Source organism: Artemia sp. Qi Xiang Cuo, chromosome 8, assembly GCF_049724085.1.
Source record: "Artemia sp. Qi Xiang Cuo chromosome 8, ASM4972408v1, whole genome shotgun sequence".
Classification (NCBI taxonomy): Eukaryota; Metazoa; Arthropoda; class Branchiopoda; order Anostraca; family Artemiidae; genus Artemia; species Artemia sp. Qi Xiang Cuo.
In genome coordinates this window covers 55,357,222-55,382,746 of record NC_142801.1, presented here as the reverse complement: position 1 = coordinate 55,382,746, position 25,525 = coordinate 55,357,222, and the positions used below count along the sequence as shown (strand labels likewise).

Below are 25,525 nucleotides of genomic sequence, written 5' to 3'. Positions count from 1 at the left end.
AAGTAAAAAAAAAAAGAAGTGCAAAATAAAAATTCTTCAAACAACAACAAAAGGGTAAGCGCAAATACCAACAGCATAAAACAATTATTGTTACAAAACCTATTAATCGTCATTTTATATATGATACTCTAACTTTACATAGTTATAGTATAACTTACGTACATAGGACTTATAGAACTTACTTACTAACTAACTTAGTCTATGTTATATACATATTAAGTTATATAGACAACCTACATACATATAAACTTACATAGTCAGAGTACATAATCATATTTTTTATATGATTGACCTCTAATCTTCAAGTGAAAATAAACCATCTTAATCTTCTTTTTAGTTTTTTGTTTTTGCAACTGTACTACCTCAGAGCTATAGAAACGGGTGAAGATGTGGACCCACCGATACTTGTTGGTCCTGAACGTAGTGATATTGAACTAAGCATTAGAAACTTGGATAAAACATCATGCTATGAAACACATAAAATTGGTGTTATCTATGTTGGTTCCAGTCAAGCCAAAGATGAAACTGAAATTTTGTCTAATAAATATGGCTCTGCAAGATATCAGGAATTTTTGAGGGGCCTAGGGTCTCTTATAAGGCTGAAAAGTACTGATAGTGCGGCAGTGTTTCTGGGTGGATTGGATACCGATGGAAACGATGGTGATTTTACTTACACATGGAATGATGGAATTGTCCAGGTTTGATTCTTCTTTTTTTAATATTCTATCGCCTTCCTTGTTATATTTTTTCATCATATACAAATATAAAAAAGTGTGACACAAAAGTGTCATTCTTTTTTCTATTCTTAAAAAAAAAAATTCTTGGTAAGAGCCCCATGTATGTCTGATCAAGACTTTTTTTTTTCTTATGTCATATGATCCGTAAAATTAGTTCCTTCGGTTTTTTCTTGGAATTAAATCCGTCAAAATCACTTTTTAAAGTAATGTGGCTCTTTTTTTCGGCCAGTGCATGTATAAGGAGTGGTTGGCTCATTCAGTTGGGAATGGGAATGCCTTCCCAAGACCAGAACATAATTTGCACTTTACGGAAAAAAAAATACAAATGAATGTGCATTGTCAGTTAAATATACATATGCTGATGTTTATTCCTTAAAATGTTAAGAATATTTTATTTATTAAAGTTATAAAAGTGAAAACATTAAAAAAAAAAATTAGTAAACTGTAAATTGTGTTCTGACCATTGCAAGGCACAAGGGTTTTGAGCCCTACTCATGTTAATTTCTGCTCGCATTGAGTTTGACTCAGTTGTTTATTGTAATATCCGTTCGTTTTGGGTTTCACTTATTTATCAATCCTGATTTGTGGTAGTTTTACGCTTGGTAGATTATTTGATTTTACTTTTGGTCATTTCAATTCGTTTTATATTGACAGAGCCTTTTCAGGAAAAAAGAAAATAATAGTTTAAATCTTTTCTGTTTTTCTTTTAGAATTTATAGTTTGGCCAGCTATTTGTATGCTGGAAAAACTTTATCCAAAATTTTTAACAACATACACCCATTTAAAATTCTGGACACCAATATTAGTGTTTAATTTAGTTTTATACCTTCTCTAGTTGACCTGAAATAGAAAACTTGATACCATTCGCAAATAAAAGTCTATCTATGCTCTTTGACAGCTTGGATACACTTCACCTCTTTTGATTTAGTTAAATTTTAAGAGCAGAAGTAGTAATAGAGGTAGCCCCAAAAGTTAGAACATAATACCCTCAGTCGTCCTGGGATACTGCTGAAATGTCTTATTGGCAATCAGCATTCACACAGTGCTTTTTGATTTAATCTTAGGGCAATATTTAGTTTTTAAACATATTGGGAAAATTGCATAACTTTGGGGGATTGACTTACGCAATTGCCCTAGAGATACAGTTATCCTAGATATACAGTGACTGTTCAGCCATGCTGAACAAAATAGCTATCTTAAATTTTGACTGGAAGTGTTAGAAAATTATGAGCTAAAGAGGAGGGCTGATTGCCCTCCAATCACTTTTGACTCTTAAAAAGGGTACTAGAACTTTGATTTTGCAACAAAATTAACTGCTTGGAATATCAATAATATTACTTGCTATGATAGAGCAGCGCTGCCTATGATATTGCTTATATGCCCTTTTAATACTTGTATGCGTATAGTTTTTTCGTTTAATTGAAACTCCCCCTAAGCGTTTCAACTTAATGTAAGTCGTTATTTGTTTTAATTTAGTTCAGGATCCGCTTAAATATTCCTTGAAAGCTTCACCTTAATACCCTTAACTTGTGTAGTAGTAGTAGTTGTAGTAGTAGTAGTAGTAGCAGTATAGTTGTTGTAGTAGCTGTAGTTGTTGTAGTTGTAGTAGCAGTATGCACATAGCAGCTTTTTTCAACATCCCCTTCAACACACGATGAAATTTTTAACTTAATACCATTAACCGGTCATGGAGCATTGCTGATACGTCCTCTTGATAACCTATATACGCATAGTGTGTTTCGATTTATTTCAATACAGCTTCAATATTGCCCAAAATTTTCGCCTTAATACCTTTAGGTTTATTATTATTAGTAGTAGTAGCACCAGGAGTTATAGTAGTAGTAGTAGTAGTAGTAGGAGTAGAGCTAATAGTAGTATGCTTAGCTTTAATAGCAGTAGCAGTAGTAGCAATAATAATAATAGTAGTAGTAGAAGTAGTTGTAGGAGTAGAAGCAGTAGTACTATGATGCAAATATCGTCTTTTGAGTAGTTCAACACCCCCCACCCCCCAACAAGCATTGTAAGTTTTAATTTCACACACGAAACTGTTCCAAAAATATTGCTGATACGTCCTTTTGACAAGCTACATACGGATGGCAGGTTTTCATCAGTACAACAGAAATTTTCAGAAATATTCTCTGAAAATTTCACCTGCACACCATTAGGCATAGTTGTAATAGTAATCATAGCAGTAGTATAACAACTCAAATTAATACAATTAGCTATTGCTATGATATTGTCGATTTGCTCTTTTGATAACCTGTATATTAATATACGTTTTGAAAGTTTCCTCTTAATGCCCTTAACCTTACAAGTAGTTGTGATAGAAGTAGTAATTGAAGTAATAGTAATGGTCAATGGATTTGGTCAATTGATCTTTCCCTTTAAGTATCCTCTGAGAGTTCCCATTTAATGCACAAATCAATTCTTCAGATACGCTGTTTTGACAATCTAAATGCACATAGTCTCTTTTGCTAGTTCGAATTTGCCATCAATATTCTCTCAATTTTTACTTTCATAGACTTAGCCTTAATGGTACTATAATAACAGTAGTTTCAGTAGTAGTAGCAGCAGTATTATTTGCGGTAGTAGCATGTGCATATTGTCTTTTGGTCAGTTCTTGATGTCCCGGAGGTTTCACCTTGACACGTTAAGCCGCTCCAAAAATATTGTTGATGTGTGCTTTAGACACCCTTTTGACGCCCTTTTCGCCTTAATACTCTAAGCTTTACAATTTTTTGCTACTGAAATATGCAGTTGGAGTAGTGTAATAGCAGTAGTAGCATAAGTAAAAGTAGCAGTGGTATTAGTTTTAGTAGTGGTATGTATATATTACCTTTTTGTCAATTGATCTGCCCTTTTAAGTAATCTCCGAAAGTTTCAACTTAATGCCGTAATTAATTCTTGAGATATGCCCTTTTGACAATCTGTATGTGCATAGTGGGTTTGGATTCAGTTCAAATTCCCCCTCAATATTCTGTCAAATTTTCACCTTCATACGTGTAGCCTTAATTGTACTAGTATCATAGTAGTAGTGGTAGTAGTGGGAACAGCAGCAGCAGTAATAGTATATAAATATTGGTAGTAACAGTAGTAGCAGCAGGATTAACAGCAGTAGTAACAGGTACATTTTGCATTTTGGTCTACTGAACATCCCACTCATGATGCCCCTCAAGTTTCCTGTTGGTATGATAAGCCGTTCCAAAAATATTGCTAGTACGCCCGTATCAGCGATCTGTATATACATAGTATGTTTTGATTTAGTTCAAATTTCCCCTCCAAGGCTCCTCAGATATCTTTTTCAATATCCTCAGCCTTAGTAGTACTTGTGGTAGCAGTAGAAGCAGTAGTAGTTGTAGTAGTAGTTGCGTGTAAATATTGTCTTTTTGGTCAATTGATCATCTCCCTTATCATTTCCTGAAAATTCCAGATTAATAAAATCAGTCATTGCCGACCTACATCCTTTTTACAAGCCATATACACATAACAGGGTATGACTTAGTTCAACACTCCCTTCAGCATTCCCTGGAAGACTCATCTTAATGCCCTTCGCATTTTGGGAAAGTAGAAGTCAAACATGTATACATAAATATTATATGTAAACAATGAACAAATTGCATAACTTGCAGCCCTTGCCCTAAGGCCTCGGGGGGGGGGGGGGCTACATCCCCCAAACACATAATACTGGAATTTTCAACAATGCTGAAAAAATGATGTCTCAAAACTTTGTATGTTTGTTATGGAAAATGTGGGCGTGGGGGGGGGGGTCTCTCAAATCACTTTGATTCCTAAAAAGGGCACTATAACTGCCAATTAAAAATCAAATGAGAAACATCTGAATTTAATACGACCATTCATTTCATTAATTGAAAAAACTTTTTCCACAAAATAAGTTTTTCAAAAAAAAAGTAAAGAACGCCATTCAACCAAAAATGTACAAAAATAGAATCAAATAATCTACCAAGCATACATCTACCACAAATCGGTATCAATAAATAAATGAAACCCAGAAGAAACATAAATGACAATAAATAAAAGATTCAAACTCAAAACTAGCAGAAACTAATATGAGTAGGGTTCTAAACCCCTATGCTTTCTAAAAGCCAGAATATAATTTGTACTTTACTGAAAAAGATTCAAATGAATTTACTGAAAAAAATGTCCATCGTCAGTTTAATATACATATGTTTCAGCTAAAAGATTCGATTCATTTGATTTTACTACTCTGTATACAAATTTGTCAATAAATTTAGTATTCGAAAAATTGAAAATGGTGATAAAGAAATCTTTTCTTTTGTCTAATATCGGATTTTTAAAAATTGCTACTTTTAATAAAAAAGCCCGATGGACGAATTTCTTTAGAAGTACTATTAATTCAAGATGTTATAGCTTGGATATGGTATGCGATTTATTGGAATTTGTTCTATTTAATACATTTATAAGATTTAATGGGAATTTATATAAACAAACTGTAGGTATTCCTATGGGTGGGAATGCGAGTCCATTCATAGCAGACCTGTTTTTAAGTCAATTAGAATACGAATATATGATAAATAAAAATAGCCCAAGCAATGTAAAATATAACCTTTCAAATAATAAAAGATATCTGGACGATCTCTTAGTAATAAATTGTGCAGAGTTTATTGAGGTTTCAAAAAATATTTATCCACAAGAGTTAATTCTTGAGCCTAGCTATGGGATGGGACACTCCGACCATTTCTTAGATTTAAATATTAATATTTTAAATAATAATAAATTAGTTTTAAATTATATAATAAAACGGATGATTTTAATTTTGAAGTAATTAATTTTCCATTCCTTGAAAGTAATATACATTAAAATATTACTTATTCGGCTTATTATTCCCAATTATTTAGGTATGCAAAAATATGCAGTAATTACACAGATTTTAAAAATAGATGTAAAAAGCTGAGCGAAAAACTGATCTTAAGAGGTTTTTCTGCCAAAAAAATTAGTTGGCAATTCAAAAAATTTTGTTTTATGTATCATGAACTTTTAACTAAATATACAAAAAATTATAAAGAAATACTGAATGATATTTTCATATAATTTCTCTTGCGCTTTTCTTTTTTGGAAGTTTGAGTTTGTAGTGGTTTTCAAACAAGCTTGAGGATCTTTAAATTGGTAATTGGTTCCAGATACCAATAAAAGATACATATGGACATGTCTTCATTTGTTCCAGAATGGTCTCTGTCAGTGACCTCTGGGATTTTATTAAGGAAACATTGAAACACTTGTTGTATGTAATTTTTAATAGCTTGACTAGTATGCATGTATTTCACATGTTTTACCTGACATAGGGTTACCATATAGATCTTATGGTAGAGGCTCCACCGTGCCGGGTAAAGAAAGTAAAGCCTCGAAACCCGTTAAGGCAGGTGGTATTTCTTCTGATGAGCCCTAAATGGAAGGTTCTACTTGGAAATATTTTGCTAGATTTAAGGTGCTTTTGCTTGTAAATTTACAACGACTTACATTTATTGATGACGACTTTGTATGGACTTGGACATTTCTATTTGGTTGACGGTTCGGGTATACTGTTTGGTCCTAGGTAGTTGGATAGATGGGTAAGGTAAAAGCCTCGTTCACGTGCACATTTCTCTCAATTGCTGGATTAGGACGACAGTTTTTTTTTTTTTTTTTTCTTTTTGTTTTTTTTTTTTTGCCAAGTAATTACCTCTTAAACATAATATGCTGATATTGATTTCTTAAAATCTTAATCAATTTTGATATCTTAAAGTTATAAAAATGTAAACATTAAAAGATTTTTTTTCACACGAAACGTGTTAGTTATGATTGTTTAGTGCCAAGGTCCATTTATTAGCTACGCCTTCTTATAATTAATTGTACATTAACATGATGTAGGTTGTATTTCACGTTGCTACACTGATGCCCAACAAAGCAAAAGACCCCAAATGCAACGACAAGAAACGACACATTGGTAATAACTTTGTTACAATTGTCTACAACAATAGTGGTGAAGATTACGATATTTCTACAATTCGGTGTCAGTTTACTCACGCCTGCGTCGTTGTAGAACCACTAGAAATGGGCACCAATTACGCGTTTATTAAAGGAAGGCCAGAAGTAGCTGAAATGCAGTATTATGCTCAAGAGAAGACTCTCATTTCTGATATCAATTTGGCGTTGTTTGTGCGTCAGCTCGCTGTACACGCAAATGTAAGTTTACGAAAATATTAAAATTTCAATTTTTATTTTCCAAGAATATTTCTGCAGAACATGGCGTTTTGGTCATGTAACCTGAATTGACGCTACTCCAGTTCAGCATTGCCAGACCGATGCATAATAGGGCCATCTTCTTTTCTTCTTCTTTCCTCGTTCCTTCTCTCTATTCTTCTATCAATTTCTCTTCTTCGTCATTGGTTTTAAAGTTTTCTTATAGATACTTATAACTTGTGACAGCTCTTCTATTTAAAACTTCCAAGTCCTTTAGTAAAAAAAATTTCGACATAACACCTTTAAATTAGGTGTTGTTTTCTTAGACCACACTGCCGTTCTAAGACGAATAAATAAACTTTCAAATGGGGATTAATCCATTTATTTAGACAGTGGAAATACAGGTACAAAAGTCCAGATATTTTGATCACATATACAGCGACCTTCTTCAGTAGAAATAGTATTTCTACTGAAGACGGTCGCTGTATATGTGATCGAAATATGTGGACTTATGTACCTGTTTTTTCACTGTCTAAATAAATAGATTTATCCCCGTTTGAAAGTTTATTTGTTCGTAAAAAAAAAAAATTCTCATATTTTACTGTAAGGTCTAAATCGTAGATGTGTTCGAGAATCCAATTCAGAATCAGTGTCTTTTTATTTACAAACTAAATACAACTACAATATGGGTATGCCCGGCTGAGAGTCTAGCTCCTGTTACCGGCCAACCAATAACAAATAAGAAAAAATAAAAATAATATACTACTGTATTTGCACACAATCACACTCTTTTGTAAATAAATAAAACGAAAAATAATGTATAACTTACGAAGCATCACCCCAAGTCAGCAGCGAAGTGGTTTTATATGAGTTTTAAACGCATTCAGGAAAAGGGGACAATAACTCAGATAAGAATGGACTAGGGAAAAATATACCGATCTTGTAGCATGAAAAGATAGAAAAAAATTTAAATGGCGCAATATTCCAACATTTCTTCTCAACTTCGTCCGCAATTTAGCAATGTGTTCCTTTCAACTCATATTCTGATCAACTTACACACCTAAATATCTCATAGTAGATACACGCTCTAAATAGGCAGATTCAATAATAAGTAATCTACTAAGTTTAGGTAGTGACTGGTCAGTACGAGAGAAAATTATGTACTTAGTTTTTGACATATTAACAGATAATTTATTTGCACTAAACCAAGTTTCTATCCTCTCGAAAGTTGCCAACATATTCTTCTTAAGCGACATTTCATCAGCACCGCACACTGTGCACGCCGTATCGTCAGGGAATAGGACGTTTAGCCCGAGATCTTCCAGCGCCCTGCTGATGTCGTTAATATAAATAAGAAAGGGTAGAGGTCCAATTATGGACCCCTGAGGAATGCTGACTTGACCAGTAGTGAAGTAGTGAAGAGGTAGCATTTCCACCATCCACAAACTGACTGCGCCTAGTTAAATATGATTCAAACAGAGAATTTTCAGGTCCGTGTACACGATAATTGTCCAGTTTACGAAGCAAAATTGCATGACAAATAGTATCGAACGCTTTTTATATCGATGATTATAGTAGCCGGAATTTCTTTTTTATCCAAAGTATCGTGTATAAACTGTTTGAGTGTCACAATTGTATGTTCAGTGCTATAACCTTTCTTAAGCCCAAACTGAAGGTCATTAAACACACCCCCTCTTATCAAAAAAACTTCACTATGCGGTAGACATCGTTCAACTACTTTTGCGAATGAAGATAGGATCGAGATTGGCCTGTAGTTTGTTGGATCTTTCACATCATCACCCTTATACAGGGTTAAAACACGCGCAGACTTGTTGACGAGCCATCTATACCTTCCGGTTTGAAGGTCATACAGGATCATAAAATGATCAGAAGTATCTTCAACTATAACGTTACAACCCAGTGTCTCAAAATTTGTGAAAATATTGTCAATTAACGACGCTGATGACTCCATGACTCTCGTTAGGATCCGGCATGTTGGAAATAAAACCGCGGACATACAACTCGTTAGAAATTCAATGGCAACATTATTGAAAGCATTGAATTCTCATCCCCATGTACATTACTAATATCAATGTTAAGGTCACCCATCATCATTAACTTATATTTTCTTTGGGTCGTCAGCGAGCTAAGTTCATCAAACTTTTCTACGAATTGCTTGGCAGCCGAATTCGCGGGCTGTATAGGGCGCAACATAACACTTTCGAAGGACTTAAGTTAAGAAGTTAAGTTAAGAAGGACTTAAAGCGCTATTTTGAGTGATCTCCATGCCTTTTTTTTTTGTGGGTAGAAAACCTTAGACGAAAGAGGATTAAAGGATCAAGAGAAAATATCAATACAACCAATCAAGTGCATTCTGTCCAAAATAAATCTAGGTCATTTCAGATCTCTGTCAGTGTCTCCAATTTCATGAATTTATGATGTACTTTTCAAGATCTAGCGGGGGCTATATTTCAAATGATAATCCCCCGCCCCTCACCCCAAAAAAAATCATTGAAAATACAAAGACGTTTTTTAAAATACAGGAGGGGGTTGGTGGAGAAAGGATCTAGGAGTCAACTACTCCCAGCCCTAGATTCCGCACAATTTTTGCTTAATAGCAAAAAATTCAAATGACATTTCTTCATAAAGGTAATCATTAATCATTCACTTCTCTTAACGGTACACTATCATTTACAAAAAAAGCCAACCCTCCTCTCTGTCTACCTTTTCTATTTTTAAACAACGACTTACACCCATTTATATGAGTTAACTCAGAAGATTGCTCATTTAAAAAACGTTTCACATGCACCAAATACATCAATCTTATGGTCGGGAAGTAATGTTGAAATGCTTTCTAAACTACTCATAAATCCACAACAATTTAGAAATACCGTTTTCAGACACTTCTATGTTGGTTTAGTCAAAATCATTCCAGGAGAAAGATATTTGTTCGTGGGTAAATTTTTTAAGAAAATAATCATAAATATTTTCTTCCTCTCTATCAATGCATGAAAGAATCTGTGATAAATTCAAGGGTCTCCCCTTCAACTCACTCAACCTATCGTGAGTTCCACCGCAGCCACCACCATTCAAATTATAAAATTATTACTCACCCATATTCCCCACTTGGCGGTGGGCCGGGATGACGCAGTGGTAAAAAGTCAAGCCTTTTTGAAGTTTCAAACGCTGACAGTGCGGCAGTACGTTCTTGTAGAATTTCTGCAACAAAAGATATACGGCAAGAAAACTGAACCAATTTTAATGAATTTAGGCCTAGGAGCTCAGAAATAGATGATCAGGAATTTGCAAATAAGAAAAAAATACGAAAAACAGAAAGCATATAAGAACGAAAAGAGCAAAAAGGAAGGAAACAAAAACAAAGAACACAGACAACGAGATAAATACATTTCTTTTTCAAGTAGGGCACTTTACTTATCCTTCTTCACATCCTTAAGCAGCATAAACTATATACTGAATCAAAACACATAATCAATCTGACAAATCATTATATAAAGATGTAACCGATATTAGCATTTGACGTGTGTTAACCTTTGGCCAGCAATATCGTTTCAAGTTTGCAGCAATAGTCTGGCAACGGATTGTTTCACTCGCGTGAACTTGGATATTTGCACAGCTTGACCAAAAGCTTTGCCTTGGCCAAAAGCTCATTACTTAGGGCATTTAGTGAAGGAGGCAGATCAGTACATATTCTCATACCGCTTCTTTTAAGTTTGCCTAAATTCCCCAATAGCATATGCAAGTCCGAATCATTCACACAAAAATAAGAACAGGCGATACTCCAGCTTGTTTGTTGTTTCTAACTGTAATGGGGCTAACACTCTTTATGCGGTACACTTTTTTAACAGGAATATTCTTTTTCAATCTCTATTTTCTATTTGAATAACGTCTCAATATTTTCGCTGAGAGATTGGCCTGATTACTCTTTTGGCAGGCCATGAATAATTAAATTCAGCTGACGATCCTTGACTTCTATTTCAAGCAACCTTTTTTCGAGCTTCACTCGCTCAGCTTGATGGCTTTCGATAGAAGATCGCAGTTCTACTGTTTCAGCATCTTTATCTGCTAAGCTTTGCCTAAGTGACTGTATGTCGGACATAACGGTATCGAGCTTAGAAGACACACTAGCCTGGTGCGCTTTGATCGAAGATTGATTAGTAGAAATCAGGAAAATCAGGCGTTCTTCAAGTCCTTAATTGCTTTTTCAAACGATGATTGGGTCACCGCCATTGTTGAATATTTATGCTATAATAGCTGCTCAGGTGAAAATCTAGCTTAGAAAAACATGAGCCGAAGACTTACACGCAAGGGAGGCAATATTAAACCCCTCACTTTTCAAAAAAATGCAGCTGTAACTTCAATTCTCTATATTCCTTAAGCTTGTAGTCAGCACGCCAGTAAACCGGTCAAACAAGGTAACTTGGCAAAGTAGAGGCACTGAATTAACAAATATCGAAAACTGGGTCAAGTTCAAAGCAAACTAGATTTCAATTTATAATCCTCTTAGCTAGCTAGGTGTTATCTAATTGAACTCTGAATCAATACTGATTAATGAAAATAATTACCCATTTCGAAATTACCGAAATTACCCATTTCGTTTGAAAACATAAATAACAAACAAAAATACCCATTTTTTTCCTTTCTGGTACTAACTGTTTAGTTTGGAAAAAGTATTGTAATACCCTACGTACGGCATATTTTATGTACCGTAAGTTTTCGCTTCGTTTACCGCGATGGTACCAAATCAATAAATAGGTGCATATGTTCTACCTTATTGATTAAAAAAAAAAAAAAATCAACTGAAAGCAAGGAGCAATATTAAAACTCTAAACGAGCAGAAATTATTCCGTATATGAAGGGATTGCTTACTTACTTGCTTGTACTTGGAGTAGCACCAGGCGTTTCCATCTCACTCGGCATCTAATCAGAGCTTCTGAATGATGATCTCCCATGATGAGTGGTCTTGTGTCAGTTCTTCGGTGAACCTCAGCCAGTATTTGTCCCATATGTGGCCAAATCTACGAAAATCTCCAGCTGGCTCCAAATCTTGTTTAACTAGCGTCCACCAATTTTTAAATTGTCCTCCTTATCTTCTACACCATGTTAATAGGGGTTTAGCGAGCAGTATTTGTTTAATGAGGTGATGGTGTGAGCGACGTAAAGCGTATCTAAACCAGCGGAGCCAGTGGAGCTTGATGACGTCTAAGATTCTGTCGATGTTGTAACAACATCGGCGGATTTCATCATTAGAGATATGGTCTGAAAGCCGGGTGTGCAACATTGAAGGCAAGCAACAGTGATCGAAGACTTCCAGAGAGCGCCCTTGAGCTGCATTGATAGGCCAGGATTCGACACCATAGAGAAGAATTGTCCTCACTATCGACTTAAAAATGATTATCTTTGTTCTTAAGCTATTCTCTCGACGAGCCCAAAGATGCCTGCGGAGTTAAGCAAAGACTGCTTGAGCTTTAGATATTCTTCTGTTGACATCTTGATCACTTCCTCCTCTCAAATCCATCTCAGATCCCAGATAAATTAAGCTGTGAACCTTTTCAAGTGGGGTGTCATAAAAGATGAGTGGATAGTCTCTATCGATGTTCAGCTCAAGATTTTTCGTTTTCTTTGAGTTTATCTAAAGGACTGGGTAGGCTGAGAAATACGCCACTTCGTCAAGAATTTACTAGGCTGAGTCTTGGTTCTGGGCGATAAGATTTACATCGTCTGCGTCATCAAGGTCTGCCAATCGGACGATTCTATCAACTACAACTCCTTCTATTCTTCAGAGAGCGTGTTCAAGGATCCAATCGATGTAATAATTGAAAAGGACAGGAGAAAGTATACAGCCTTGTTTTGATACCCCATTCTACATCAAACAGGGAAGATTCTTCGCCATAGACTCTGACTCTGGATACACATCCTTGGTAATAAGCTTCCGGGATGGTAGCACTTACCGTATGATACTTATATTGAACAGTCTACCCTTTAAGCGGATGACGGAATTCTTGGGTCAATAGAGTCCCTCGCAAGAAGCGCGCGTTGAGCTGTAGTACTCAGCATAAACCCCACTCCTTGAAGTCCAGAACCATCCTATTCTTCATATTTCAAAAATCAGTACTTCTCATATGATTCTGCAATGGATTTCTCTTCGGACAGGACACCTCCGATCCTAGTTTCAGAAAGGCAGATCACATCTCCTTTATATTTGTGCAATTCATAAGCTATGATTTGGTGGGTTGTCCCTTCTTTCATTGATCATACATTCCAGCAAAATACTCCAAAATTCTCTTTCATCTGGCTGATGTGGGTCGGGATGTTTTGCTCATTTATCGGCCTCGCTATCATCCCTAAAAGCGAGGGCATGTCCCTTAAAGCCAATGACGCCGTAGTAGATGACAAACTATTGCGACCATTCATTCTTCGTTTAGATGTTACGTGGGAATTTCTTTGACAGTAAGCTCCCGGGCTCACGGCACCCGGTGTACGTTGGCATTCGATTACGTCCGGCTTTTGACTCGTCGTAAGGTCCATCGGTCTATCGCTTTGAGGTGTACAACTCGGGCTTCTCGTTAATGGTTAGAGATGGAAGAGCTCGACCAATAGCTGGTAGTGCTCCCTCCTCAATACCTGGCTTTTCATGCTGAAGTTTTCAGCACTTTGAAAAAATATTCCTGTTCTAGTTAGAACGGCCCTTTTGTTTCAGGAGTCGTTCTTAAAAAATGGGACACACGGTCAAATTTTAGCTTAAAGAGCAAGGTATTGAGGAGGGCGCACTCCTTTCATTTGCGGAATAATTTCTGTTTTTTTTATGGTGCTCCTGTATTTTCAGTTGAAAAAAACTTGTTTTTTTATTTGGTTTCTGATCGTTTTTCAATTAATGTCCGTAAATCTGGCTCATCCTCCATGAAAAATTCCATCCCCTTGTGGGAAACCCCTTGGGAAGTTTCTTCCACGTAAAATACATCCCCCCCCATAAAATTTCTTCTGGGCAATTCCATTCTCTCTGAAAATTCTCCCCCCTTCCCTTTGTAAAATTTCTTGCAGAAGAATCAGCCTGAAAAATTCTCCTTAATATACTTTCATTTGAAAAAGACTAAGTTCTAATCGTCTTACCTATCACTCCGGAATTACCCCCTTCCATGGATTTTATTTCGTGGAAATTCAAACACGCTGAAAATTTCCCTCGGTCAGTTCCCCCGGAACATCTCCACGTAAAAAAGTGAATAAGCAAAGACAAAGTAAGACAAATAAGGCCAACTCAACTGCTCTGCTGTTGTCAGCAGTTATGATGCTAATGTATATGGAGCTAGGACAATTTGCCAACAAAATTTAAAAAGCCTGTTTTGACACAATCAAGGATGGACGTGTTTTGACGGGCGATCTCGGTGGGAAGGCAAAGTGTAGTGAATACGTAGATGAAATCTATCGACACCTTGTTGACTTGTAAACTAGTAGTTTTCTAAATATTGAATGGATTGCGTCTAAAATTGAACATATGGCTAACTGTTTTTACAATAAATTGAATCATTATAAGAACAAAAACAAATTATAATAATAATAAACAGCTGATTTTTACACAGCAAAATTGTACCCTCTTCTTTTCGCATTCGAGATCGTATCCCAATACCCAAAAACAGACAACCAAACCCAGAGTGTCCATCATTTCGACCTATTACGATTGCAGCTTCCTTTTGTAAAGTCTTCGAGCTTCTTTTCAGATCTGACCTTGAGCAGAGAAGTTACACCCCACCTTACCAGTTCGGCGTCAAGCGGGGAATAGATTGTGCTGATGTTCTCACAGCTGTAGCCATTGCACTAATTGGTGCCGAATCTTCAGGAGGCTGTCAAATTCTCACTAGCCGCGATATCAGACGTGCTTTTGATTCCCTCATCCACCCAGTTATACTTTTCAAAGCGGCAAAGCGTGGACTAAATTCCTCGGTGATTCACTGTCTTCGAAATATGTATTTTCGATTATTTATTCGCCTGAAACTACCTCCGGATAAAAATATGCGCCTTGTTCCACATAGCAAATTCATTCCTGTTTTGAAAGGTGCACGTCAAGGAGCAGTTTCTTCTCCTAATCTTTTCAATAATTGTGAGTTGGATGCTCAAGACCAGTGCCCCACATCTCTGATTCTGTCTTTGTTGAATATGTCTAGTTTGTTATGCAGATGACGTTTTAAATCTGAGCCGTACCCTCCAAAGAATGAATAAGATCTTTTTCACACTTCAACAGGAGTATCTTAAACTTAGCCTTCGCTTAAATGCTGATAATTCAGAAATAGTGTTTTTAATTAGAAAGGTGAGCCACCGTCCTCTATAGTGCTTGACGATGCCACTGTTAGAGCCGTTGACCACCTCGTTTATCTAGGTCTTTCCTTTGGTTCGTCGATACGCTGCACCCGATCCCTGCTCCTAGACCTTCTCGTACGACGAATATTTGCTTCTTATGCATCGATTGTTGCAGCAAAATTTCGATTCAACCGCCCACTATTATCTAGTCTTTTCATTGCTGTAGCCCTCCTTCACATCTTGTATATAGCTCTGGTCTGAAAGCTGTTTACTAGAACTGATTATCTGAAAGTCCGGTCCATTTTCCTTCGGTTCGCTTAGCATTTGCTTCGGTTACCACCTTGGCATCGGAATTCTCCATTGATTAGAAAATTTAAACTCGCTGACCCTGATCTTGCAAGTTCTAAATTAAGTGCCAAGCATAACCGAAATTTTAAACTTAATTCTAATTCATGTTTATTTTATAGTTAGTTGTCGTTGCTATGACAAGTATTAGTGCAGTAATTGGTTCTTTGTGCATAAGTTTTAGTTTTGTTTGTTTGCTATTTTTCTTCTTTTCTTTCACTCTACTCCGTCTTATCATGTTATTTGAATGTAAAAGCAAAAGTAGTAACAGTATTAGTCCCGAAATTTTCAAGTGAATACCGCCAGTTGTTCTCGATATATTGCTGAGGTGTCTTTATTGGCAACCATACACAGTGTGCCTTTTGATTTATTTTCAAAGTAACATTTAGTTTTAAACCATAATGGGCCAATTATATAATTGTGGGGGTTGACATACCCAATATCCCTAATGACATAGTTACTGAAAATGAAAATGAATGGGCTTGAGAGGAGGGCTGCTTACCCTCCAATCTCTTTTAACTCTTAAAAATGACACTAGAACTTTTCGATTTATTTCAACATTCGCCTAAATATTTCTTGAAAGCTTCAACTCAATGCTCTTAGCTTACATAGTAGCGATAGTTGTAGTACCGTGCATAGCAGTATGGGCACAGCCCCTTTGGTTTCTTCAACATTCCCTTCGACACACGCTGAAAGTTTAAACTTAATTAAGTTTAAAGTTTAAACCATGAACCGTTGCTGAAGCATTTCTGGTACGTTCTTTGAACAACCTCTGTGGGCATATTGTGTTTCGATTTAGTTCCATATAGTTTCAATATTTCCCAAATCTTTTGCCTTGACACCCTTAGTTTTCGTAGTAGTAGTAGAATTGATAGTAATAGCCTTAGCTTTAGTGACAGTAGGAGTAGTAGAAGTAGTAATGATAGTAGCGGTAGTAGTAGTAGTATGAGTAGAAGCAGTAGCATCAAAATGCAAATATTTTCTTTCGGTTAGTTCAACATCCCCTACAACAAGCCTTTTTAGTTTTAACTTCACACATTAAACTCTTTCTAAGATATTGCTGTTACGCCTTTTTGACAACCTGCATACAGATGGCGTGTTATGATTAAGTTCGGCTTTCCCTCCTCCCCCCCCCCCCAAAAAAAATCCTTATGAAGGCGAAAGTTTCGCCTTCATACCCTTAGGCATAGTTGTAATAGTTGTCACATTAGTATTTTTGTATTACTAGTAGTAGTATTATTAGTAATAGCGGTAGTACTAGTAACAGCAGTAGTATTAATGCAGTGTTTTTACAAGTAGCTATAATAGAAGGATTAGTAGTAAATATAGCGATGATAGATGTATTAGTAGTGGCGTGCACGTATTGCATTTTGGTCAGATGATTTTCCTGTTTTAGCTTTCTCTGAAAGTTCCAACTTAATACCCAAACCATTTCTTAAGATATGCTCTTTTGACAGTGAGTATGTACATGGCGTCTTTTGATTTAGTTCAAATTTTTCCTCAATATTGTAAATGGAGTAGTGGGATTGTAGTATTAATAGTAGTGGTAGCAGTAGTAGTACTGGTAGTTGTAGTAGGAGTGGTAGCATGTAAATATTTCCTTTTTGATCATCTTTCTTATCATTTCCTGAAAGTTCCAAATTAATATACCCAGTCATTACAGAGTTACGCCCTTTTGACAATCCGCATACACATAATGCGTTTTGATTTAGTTCAACAGTCCCCTCAAAGTTCTCTGAAAGGCTCTCCTGAATTCCCTTCGTCTTTTTAGAAAGTAAAGTTTAAACATGTGTCCCTTCCTCAATAACACATTCTATATGCAGGGTTCGGACTCGCCTATAAATTCCAATAAATTCCTATATTTTAATGCACTCCTATAAAATGCCTATATTTTGGCTAAAATCCTATTATTCCTATATTTTTGGCTGAATAGCACTAAGAACATTGCTCATGATTTGCAATTTTCACTGCTCGTTAAGTAAGCCAAGATGTGCTTTTCTTTGCTTTTGACTCTGCTTGTAGACTGTGCTGTCTTTCGGTGTAGATCGATAACTAATTACAACTGTTGAGCAGTTTGAACTTAACTAATGCTTTGTGTTGGGATTAGTAAGCTGCTTCTGCCTGGGCTATGCTGTTGTGTTGACTTAGTAACCTATGCTTTGGTTTTCGTCATGTTGGGCCTGTCCGAAATGAGTGAAGATCAGTATATAGGCTAGCAGTCTCTGCTTAATGAGACTGTGAGTTCTTGCGACTTATGCGTTTCCTGGCTGAACGCTATAAAAGGCTGATGCGAATGCGGCCCAGTTTCGGACATATCCACTTTTTTCTTTTTATGGCCTTTTAATCGCAGGATGCTATTTTGCAGGTGATGCTTGGTAATTAAGTATGGGGCCTACCAATTCAATATTTCATGGCTTGCTAAGACAGATTGCAGAGGTAGAAAGATTGGCGAATGGTGTAAAACTGGGAACAACCATTACTCGTTCTTTTGCAAACTATGCTTGAAAAATCTTGGTTGCACAGCTGGGGTTGCTCAGCTAAACCAACATGTGCGATCTGCAGAACACAGAGCCACAGTTACTGCTCAACCACATCCACTTCAGCTTCACCTGACCGGACAATCTCGAGTTGATGAAACCACCAAAGATAAACCATTATGGTACAAGCATGTTTTGTGAGCGTAATGCCGCTTATAAATCTGAGTTAATATGGGCAGTTCAGACGGCACGGAGATCCATGGCTGCTAACTCTTCAGACCATGTTGTCGCAGCCTTCCTTGCGATGTTCCTCGGTAAGATGCCCGACAGAATGTCCCTATGTGCGAAGAAACACACGTATCTGATCACCGATGCGCTGCATCTTTGCTGTAAGCAAATGCTTGTGGAGGACATTCAGTCATATTTTGTACTAGAATATGACGAGACAACCACAACGCTGGTATGAAAGAGTTACAGATATGTGTTCGATATTGGTCCTCATACGGAAACGAAATCCAGAGCAGACATTTATGCACAAGTTTTATTGGCCACGCGACAAGTGATAACCTGTATAGGAAGATTATATCAGCCATTGAGCAGAATCAGCTGCCACTTGAAAAACTGATCACGCTTGGAAGTGACGGACCAAACATCAACAATAGCGTTTGGAACAAGTTCAATGCCGAAAAAAAGAAAGGGAATGTTGAACATTGGTACTTGCAACATCCATATAATTTATAACGCTTTCTTGAAAGGTCTTCAGGTGTACGGAGAAGAAAATTCCGACTTTGTTATTCTTGTGCATTCATTTTTTGACGGTTGGCCAGTACGTTGTGAAGACTATCGAAAGTGCCAAAAAAAAGTGGGAGTGCCAGATAATGCTTTCATGAAGCATGTCCCAAGCCGCTGGCTGACGATCGGACGTGCCCTCGCTGGCAATCTTAGAGTACATCCTGAACTTCGTGCCGAGAGAGAAAAAACTGAAGAATCTTCTATCCACTCCCAAATTTCTGAAGATTGTGGTTTATATAAAAAGTGCAACGATGAAGGCCCAACTTCAGTTTGTTCTAGCCTCAGCAAAACTGTTCATGAGTTTCACCCAACTGTTCCAGAGAGAAGAGCCTCTCATTCGTGTTCTGCACTCAGAGATCAAAAGACTAGTTGTGACGCTTTGCAGACGGGTCTTTACTTCAGATTTCGTGACCGAGACTGCAAATATCTCACCAGAAATGTTTAACCTTTCTGAAAAATTTGCAGAAAAGGCCAGAGTTTCAGAAAATGCGGAACGAGCTTTCAGTGAGAAAGCAACACTGAAAGACAAGGCTATTTTCTAGGTCAATGTGCGAAAATAGTTCATTGCGGGCATTCGCCTTAGTTTGAACAAATGTCCTCTGGAAAAGGATGGTTTTCTAGAGGCTTACGCTGTTTGAGTCCGATTAACATGAAGGATTCAAGAAGCATTGCAGACATAGCAGTTGTGGCGTGCAAGATTGCAATTGGAGTAAGCTCGGACATTGCCCAGGCTGAGTGACTGCTTTTGCAAATGGAAACTGGACCCCGTGAGGACATTACTCGGATCGATCATTTTTGGAGCCATTGTTTTGGATTGTTGAATGAGTGCAGGGACAGCAAGTATCCAGAACTTACCAAGCTTATCAAAGCGGTGCTGACGTTGGCGCATGGCAGCGTAGATGTTTAGCTTGGGTTCTCGCGTTCTGATAGGATTCTCGGTGAAGACCAGGTCTTGTTATCTGAACGCGTTCTGGATGCGAGACTCTTGGTATATGACTCGTTGAGGCTTTATGGGGGAAAACCAGAACGGTTTGTTATTACAAAAAAGCTGTTGAATCTTGCACGTTCCCCACGGTCTCGGTATCAACAATATCTGGATGATAAGAAAAAGAAGAGCTATATGAGAAGGAGAAAGCAGCTTTCGAAAAGGACAGCAAGTGGAAGTTGCAGGAGGTCCACGAAAAAAAGAAAGAAACAGAAGACCTGGAAAGCAAAAGGAAGAAACTTAGAGCATCAGAGTGAGAAAAAAGAACAGTAGCAGATACTCGGAAGCGACCGACAGAATGAAGAAGGCTGCCGAGTCCAAGAGTTCCAGAGACATTGCCCTAACTGTTTCTTTACTCGAAGGAGCTGTGAAGTCCAGAACAAGTGAAAGAGAGCAGATGGCGGAATCTGCGAGAATGGATCAGTCTCTTGCAAAGAGAAAAACTGACCTCATATCGAAATTGATGCCCAAGAAGCAGCAAGAGTGATTCCAAATATTTTACCTGTATCAGTCAATCGTTAGCACAGAATTTTTATCTTATTTTTTACATTTTTTAATTAAAAAAAAAAAAAAAAGCACAAAAACTCGGGAAATGACGAATGTATTTGACCAGGCTTCCCACGCCATCAACAACAGATCTGATCCCGAGGGTTTCCGAATCCTATATTTTTCCTATATTTGGGCACGGGAAATCCTATAAAAATAGGACAGAGTCTATAATTTGAAACGAACAGACCTGTCCGAACCCTGTATATGTAAATTTTGAGCGAGTTGCCTAACTTACAGCCCTTGTCCTGAGGAGTGTGGTGAAGTTGACGTCCCCAAAGTTATAATTATTAGACCCTTTCAACAATGCTGAACAAAATAGTTCTCCTAAAATTCTGATCGGGTGTGTTTTGGGGATAGATAGGTTTGTGGGAGTGGGGCTGGTTGTTCTCTATTCACTTTTGACTCTTAAAAAGGACACTAGATCTTCCGACTCCCAATCAAATGAGCCCCATCCGATCCGAAGCTTGCACGACCGTCTGTTCCATAAAAGTCTTATAAGCACCGAGGCATAACTTACAACCCTTGCCCCTGGGCTCTGGAGGGTTGTGTCCACCCTGAAGGTATTGTTATTTGCTTTTTGGACTGTTGTGTACAAAATGGCACAATTTTGATTGAATGGTTTTAGGGAAAAGTTGGTGTCTGAGGGGGGACTAGTTGCCCTCCATCACTTTTGACTCATAAAAGGGAACTAGAACTTTAAATTTCCAATCAAATATGCCTCCTCTATAGTTCACACAACCGCTCCTTCCATAAAAACCTTATATGCCCCGGGGCACAGCTTGCAACCCTTGTCCCAGACTCTGGGGGGTTGTGTCAACCCCAAAGGCCTTGTTATATGATCTTTGGACCTGTTTTTCAACAAATGGCTATCTCAAAATTTCAATTAGATGCATTTGGGGAAAATAGGTCGTGAGGGGGGGGGCTAGTTGCCCTCCGATCATTTTGACTCTGAAAAAAGACACTATAAATTTATATTTCCAATAAGCTCCTTTCGAAGTGCATACGACCACTCTTTTCATTAGAAAATTATTTTCTTTCGAAGCATAACTTACAACTCTTGCCCTGAGGGCTGCAGGGTGTTGTTATTCTCTAAGACATAATTACTGGACCTTTCAACTACGCTGAACAAAATATCTATATCAAAATTTTGATTGGATGTCTTTTGGAAAATGATGAAGGTGGGGGGGGTGGTTGCCCTCCAATCACTTTTGACTATTAAAAAGGGCACTAGACTTTGCAATTCCCAATCAAATGAGTTCCTTTCAAAGTTTCTACGACAACGCCTACTATACGATGTGCCGTGGTCTAAAACAACAATAAATAAATCATACATTGTGCCCACATCGCTCTTTACTTAGTCAGTGGTTTTTTGCTGCCTATGATACCATTTCGTTTAATACCATTTCAAGCTTCAAGCATCTGTATTGCTTTATTGCTCTAATATCTACATTATAATTGAAAATCTGGGGGGGGGGGAATTTTTTCTTTTTTTTTAAATGAAGATAAAAAAAAAAAATTATAAATCTAGAGGGACCATTTTTGAAATTGAAAATGAGTTCGAGTTCTTGGTCCTGTATTACCAAGATAAGACCAAACCCTCTGCGCCACTACAGGACTTATGATTCATCTTCTTCTTCTTCTTGTTTGGAATAAAAGGCATGCGATTTTGTATAACCTCGTTACCGGAATTAAATTCTAAGCCCTGCAGTGTGTTGCTACAGCTGAGTTCGAACTCTAGGTCCTGTATTACTGAGCTGAAATCGAACCCACTGTGCCACTACAAGACGTATCTCATCTTCTTGTTTTGGATTAATGTTGAAAATCTTTCGCCTAATCTCATCACCGGTATGAAATTCTAAGTCCTGCAGTGTGTGGCTACTGCGGAATTTGAATTCTTGGTCCCGCATTACCAAACTGAGGTGAAACCAACTCTGCCGCTACAGGATCCATTTTCCTATATGGAGTTTTTATCTATCTGGATAAGATTCAGGTGGATCGCAAACCAACTGTCCTCTAAATAAGACGGTGGGATGTAATGGGTTAACTAAGTTCAAATCGATTGAAATTTAATTTTGGAACGCTAGCTAAATTTATATCGAGAACGGGTTTGATTTCATCTCATTCCCGTAATTAGGGTTAGCTAAATCTTGGTGTTAGTAAAAGCTTATTGTGAATGGGCCTTTTGCTCTGGGACATCAGCCAAAATCAATAAACTCCACTTTTGGGGTTGATTTCAACGTCGTACATTCGACTATGAAATGTGTGTCATAGTCAAAAATGTTGAATTTCTAAGAATTTGAGACAGAATCTATAATTTTTCTATTCCACTATCATCCAGTGAGTATAATAGATGAATTGTTTATTGTAAAAGCCCCTCTTGAGATATGTCTACAAAAATAAATTTTAAGACACTCCGTCGCTATCACACCAAAGGTCATATGTAACATTTTCACAATTCTGAGATAATTGCCATAGCCATTTGCTAAGCTGTTCTCAAGGAGGATCATTCAGGCAGTATAGATCAGGAGAATAAAAGTCGAATTGAACATACATAACCCTGTTGATCCTCTCTTTCAGAATCGTTCAGCAAGTAGTTTTTGGCAAATATCTCAAAAAGGTCAAAAACGACCTATATCCGTAATATCGAAACAGAATAGCATTTTGCGTTATATGACAAAACCTGTATGTGAAAATATCAAAAACGGTCTTTCAGCGTAACATCGATGACATATCGAAACATAGTAGCATTTTGGATAATAGGATGAAACCTGTATCGATACACTGAGAAGCCTCATTTCCTACTCTATAAACAAATTATTCAACTAATTTATCACTATCTTAACAAAGCGGAGTGCTCTTCTTAAAATCCGAGCAACCCTGCTTCTTAACAAATTTTCAATAAATCGGAGTGTTTCAAATGTTCGTGGTAACGACCTCTAAGTAAGGAGCGATGCGGCTCATTAGTAACCGGTAGAAACAGAGGCTTGATAACAATAGATGCATCAAAAGAATTCGATTTTGATGCTTAATCAAAATATGTAAAATTCATCAAAAAAATAACAAATGATCCTAATGAAAATCACACCGTCGGATTCAGCATACCAGAGAACCCTACTGTAGAGTTTTCAAGCTCCTATGTACAAAAATGTGGAATTTTGCATTTTTGCCAGAAGAAAGATCACATATGCATGTTTATTTTAATTTTTTTTTTTTGGGGGGGGGATCATATCGAACCAGTGATCATAGAAGATAGGGAGACGGTTCGTTTGATCGGAAATCAAAAGTTCTAGTGCCAAAAGTTCAAAGTTCTTTTTAAGTGACCGAAAATACTGGAGGGCAGCTAGCCCCCTCCCATGCTCATTTTTCCCTAAAGTCACCCGGTCAAAATTTTGAAATTGTAATTTTTTGGCGTAGTTGAAAAATCTAGTAACTATGTCTTAGAGGATGACTTAACCCCCCCCCCCCCCACAGTCCCCGGGGGAAGGGCTGCAAGCTATGAACTTTGCCCAATGTTTACATATGGTATTGGTTATTGGGAAGTATACAGACGTTTTTAGGGGGAATTTTTCTGGTGGTAGGGGGTTTCGTGGGTGGATCTCTTTACTGAAGAATTTATCATGGGGGAAACGAATTCTCTATGGAGGGAGAGCTGGATTTCCCAGCATTTATAAAAAAACGATCAGAAATTAAATAAAAAAACAAGTTTTTTCAAATGAAAGTAAGGAGCAACATTAGAAGTTAAAAAGAACCGAAATTATTACGTATATGATGGGAGTCGCCCCCTCGTCAGTCAATACCTCGCTCTTTACGCTAAAGTTTTTTTGCAATACTTTTAAAAGAGCTTTTTATTCTAATTAAACGGCCTTTGTGATTCAGGAGTAATTCTTACAGAATTAGGACAAAGTTCGAGCTTTAGCGTAAAGAGCGAGGTATTGACGAGGGGGTGGCCCCTCTCATATAAGTGATAATTTCTGTTATTTTTAAGTTTTAATGTTGCTCCTTACTTTCGTTTGAAAAAAATTATTTTTTTATTTAATTTCCTATATGAATGAATTTATTGAGCAATCAAACTCTCAAGTAGTATGTCTCTAAAACAAATCAACTATAAACTATCAAGACAGGCGAAATGAATAAGATAAAGATAGCCTAACGGAATAATAGGCAAAAAAAATAAAAATATCATCTGTGAGTTAAATTGTGTATAGAATTACACGGGTAAAACGTTTACTTCGCAAAATAAAATTCATAAGCAAATTACAAACATTTCTGTTATTATTATATAATACTTAAATCAACAAGGGAATCGTAATAATAATAACTCAGAATTTTGTATATAAAAGATTTAAAATCTCAACTTCTTTAATTCTTTACAAGGACCTAAGAGGAGAACCAGCTCTTCACTGCTATCCCCACAGATGGGTAGCTACAAGGAATCTTCCAAGGTCTGTCTTTTATAAATATTTTATATTTTTGTTACGTTTATTATTTCAGATCGTGTCAAAAGTCGTATCTTCTCGAAATGGTCAGACAGCTCAAGCTTTAATGGATCCATATGGCTCAAATTGGCTCCATAGATTGCGCCAGATTAAGAAGATACGCGCTAAGCTTCAGCCCCCGGTTGATACCAGCGAAGAAAAAGAGAAAGTTGTTACAAAAGGTCAAAAGAAATTCAAAGTGAAGGATTTTACGGAGTTTGTTTAAATTGGCAATATTTCGTATACATTTTTTTTCTTCTATTGCGCATTAAAAACATGAAATGAAAGTGCCTGAATGTTACCTTCTTAATTTATGTAATGGCTTAGCCAATAACAGGTGTCCTTAACAGCCAGCCAACCAATCGCTAATCTGAAAACATATCCTATGATGCTATATAACCGGTAACGGATTCTCCCTGAGTAGGCTACTTTTATGGTGAGAGCCAATTGGTTTTCGAATGCTCACAAGAAAGCATACGCTTCTTTTCCTCTTTTTTATGTCCGATGGCTAGAAGCAAGTGAGTATATCTCGTAGTTGAGTTTGCATGGAATCCCTAGGTTCTATTAAAAGATGAGGATTTTTAGACATAAGTATACCCTCTTATGTCTCAAGGCTAGAAGGATTGAGTTTTTAGGTAAGGGGATTTAGATCTCTGT

The 25,525-nt window shown here is 37.0% G+C and overlaps 1 protein-coding gene across 1 annotated transcript in view; it reads left to right on the top strand.

Annotated features, from left to right (window-relative positions):
* gig (TSC complex subunit tuberin) overlaps nucleotides 1-25,152 on the top strand; it is a 236,097-nt gene extending 210,945 nt beyond the window's left edge. Inside the window, exons 23-25 of the mRNA XM_089093612.1 lie at nucleotides 338-698; nucleotides 6,624-6,938; nucleotides 24,885-25,152. Of these exons, the coding sequence (XP_088949738.1) occupies nucleotides 338-698; nucleotides 6,624-6,938; nucleotides 24,885-25,094 (886 nt within the window). The 3' untranslated portion in view covers nucleotides 25,095-25,152. The remainder of the gene's footprint in view (nucleotides 1-337; nucleotides 699-6,623; nucleotides 6,939-24,884) is intronic.
* The last annotated feature ends 373 nt before the right edge of the window (nucleotides 25,153-25,525 follow it).